Source organism: Opisthorchis viverrini (assembly GCF_000715545.1).
Source record: "Opisthorchis viverrini unplaced genomic scaffold scaffold41256, whole genome shotgun sequence".
Taxonomy (NCBI): domain Eukaryota; kingdom Metazoa; phylum Platyhelminthes; class Trematoda; order Opisthorchiida; family Opisthorchiidae; genus Opisthorchis; species Opisthorchis viverrini.
In genome coordinates, this window is record NW_008784301.1 from 1 (window position 1) to 243 (window position 243).

At 46.5% G+C, this 243-nt stretch overlaps 1 protein-coding gene across 1 annotated transcript; it reads left to right on the top strand.

Moving 5' to 3' along the window:
- Positions 1 to 23: 23 nt before the first annotated feature.
- Positions 24 to 224, top strand: T265_12412 (hypothetical protein; the record flags this gene model as incomplete). The annotated part of the gene is made up of 1 exon (XM_009180011.1): positions 24 to 224. The coding sequence occupies one exon, from the start codon at positions 24 to 26 to the stop codon at positions 222 to 224; it is 201 nt and encodes a 66-aa protein (XP_009178275.1).
- Positions 225 to 243: the final 19 nt, after the last annotated feature.

The following is a 243-nucleotide window of genomic DNA, read 5'->3' on the forward strand; positions in this document are numbered from 1 at the left end:
TGAATTTGAGTATAGATCACGTGATGGGGTTTACTGGTAACATTGAATGCAGTGAACTTGGACAGAACAACTACCAGAGTAGTGAAATAAAGTACCCAAGCCCTGGTGGCGAACGTGACAACGGCAAGAAGATCAGTGAACTGACTTTGACGGTGGTACGCGCTCAAGGAACACCTGGTGGGATCCTAGTCAAACGGATGTCCAGTTTGTCTTTCACCAGCTGACCCATTATCTTATCAGGGT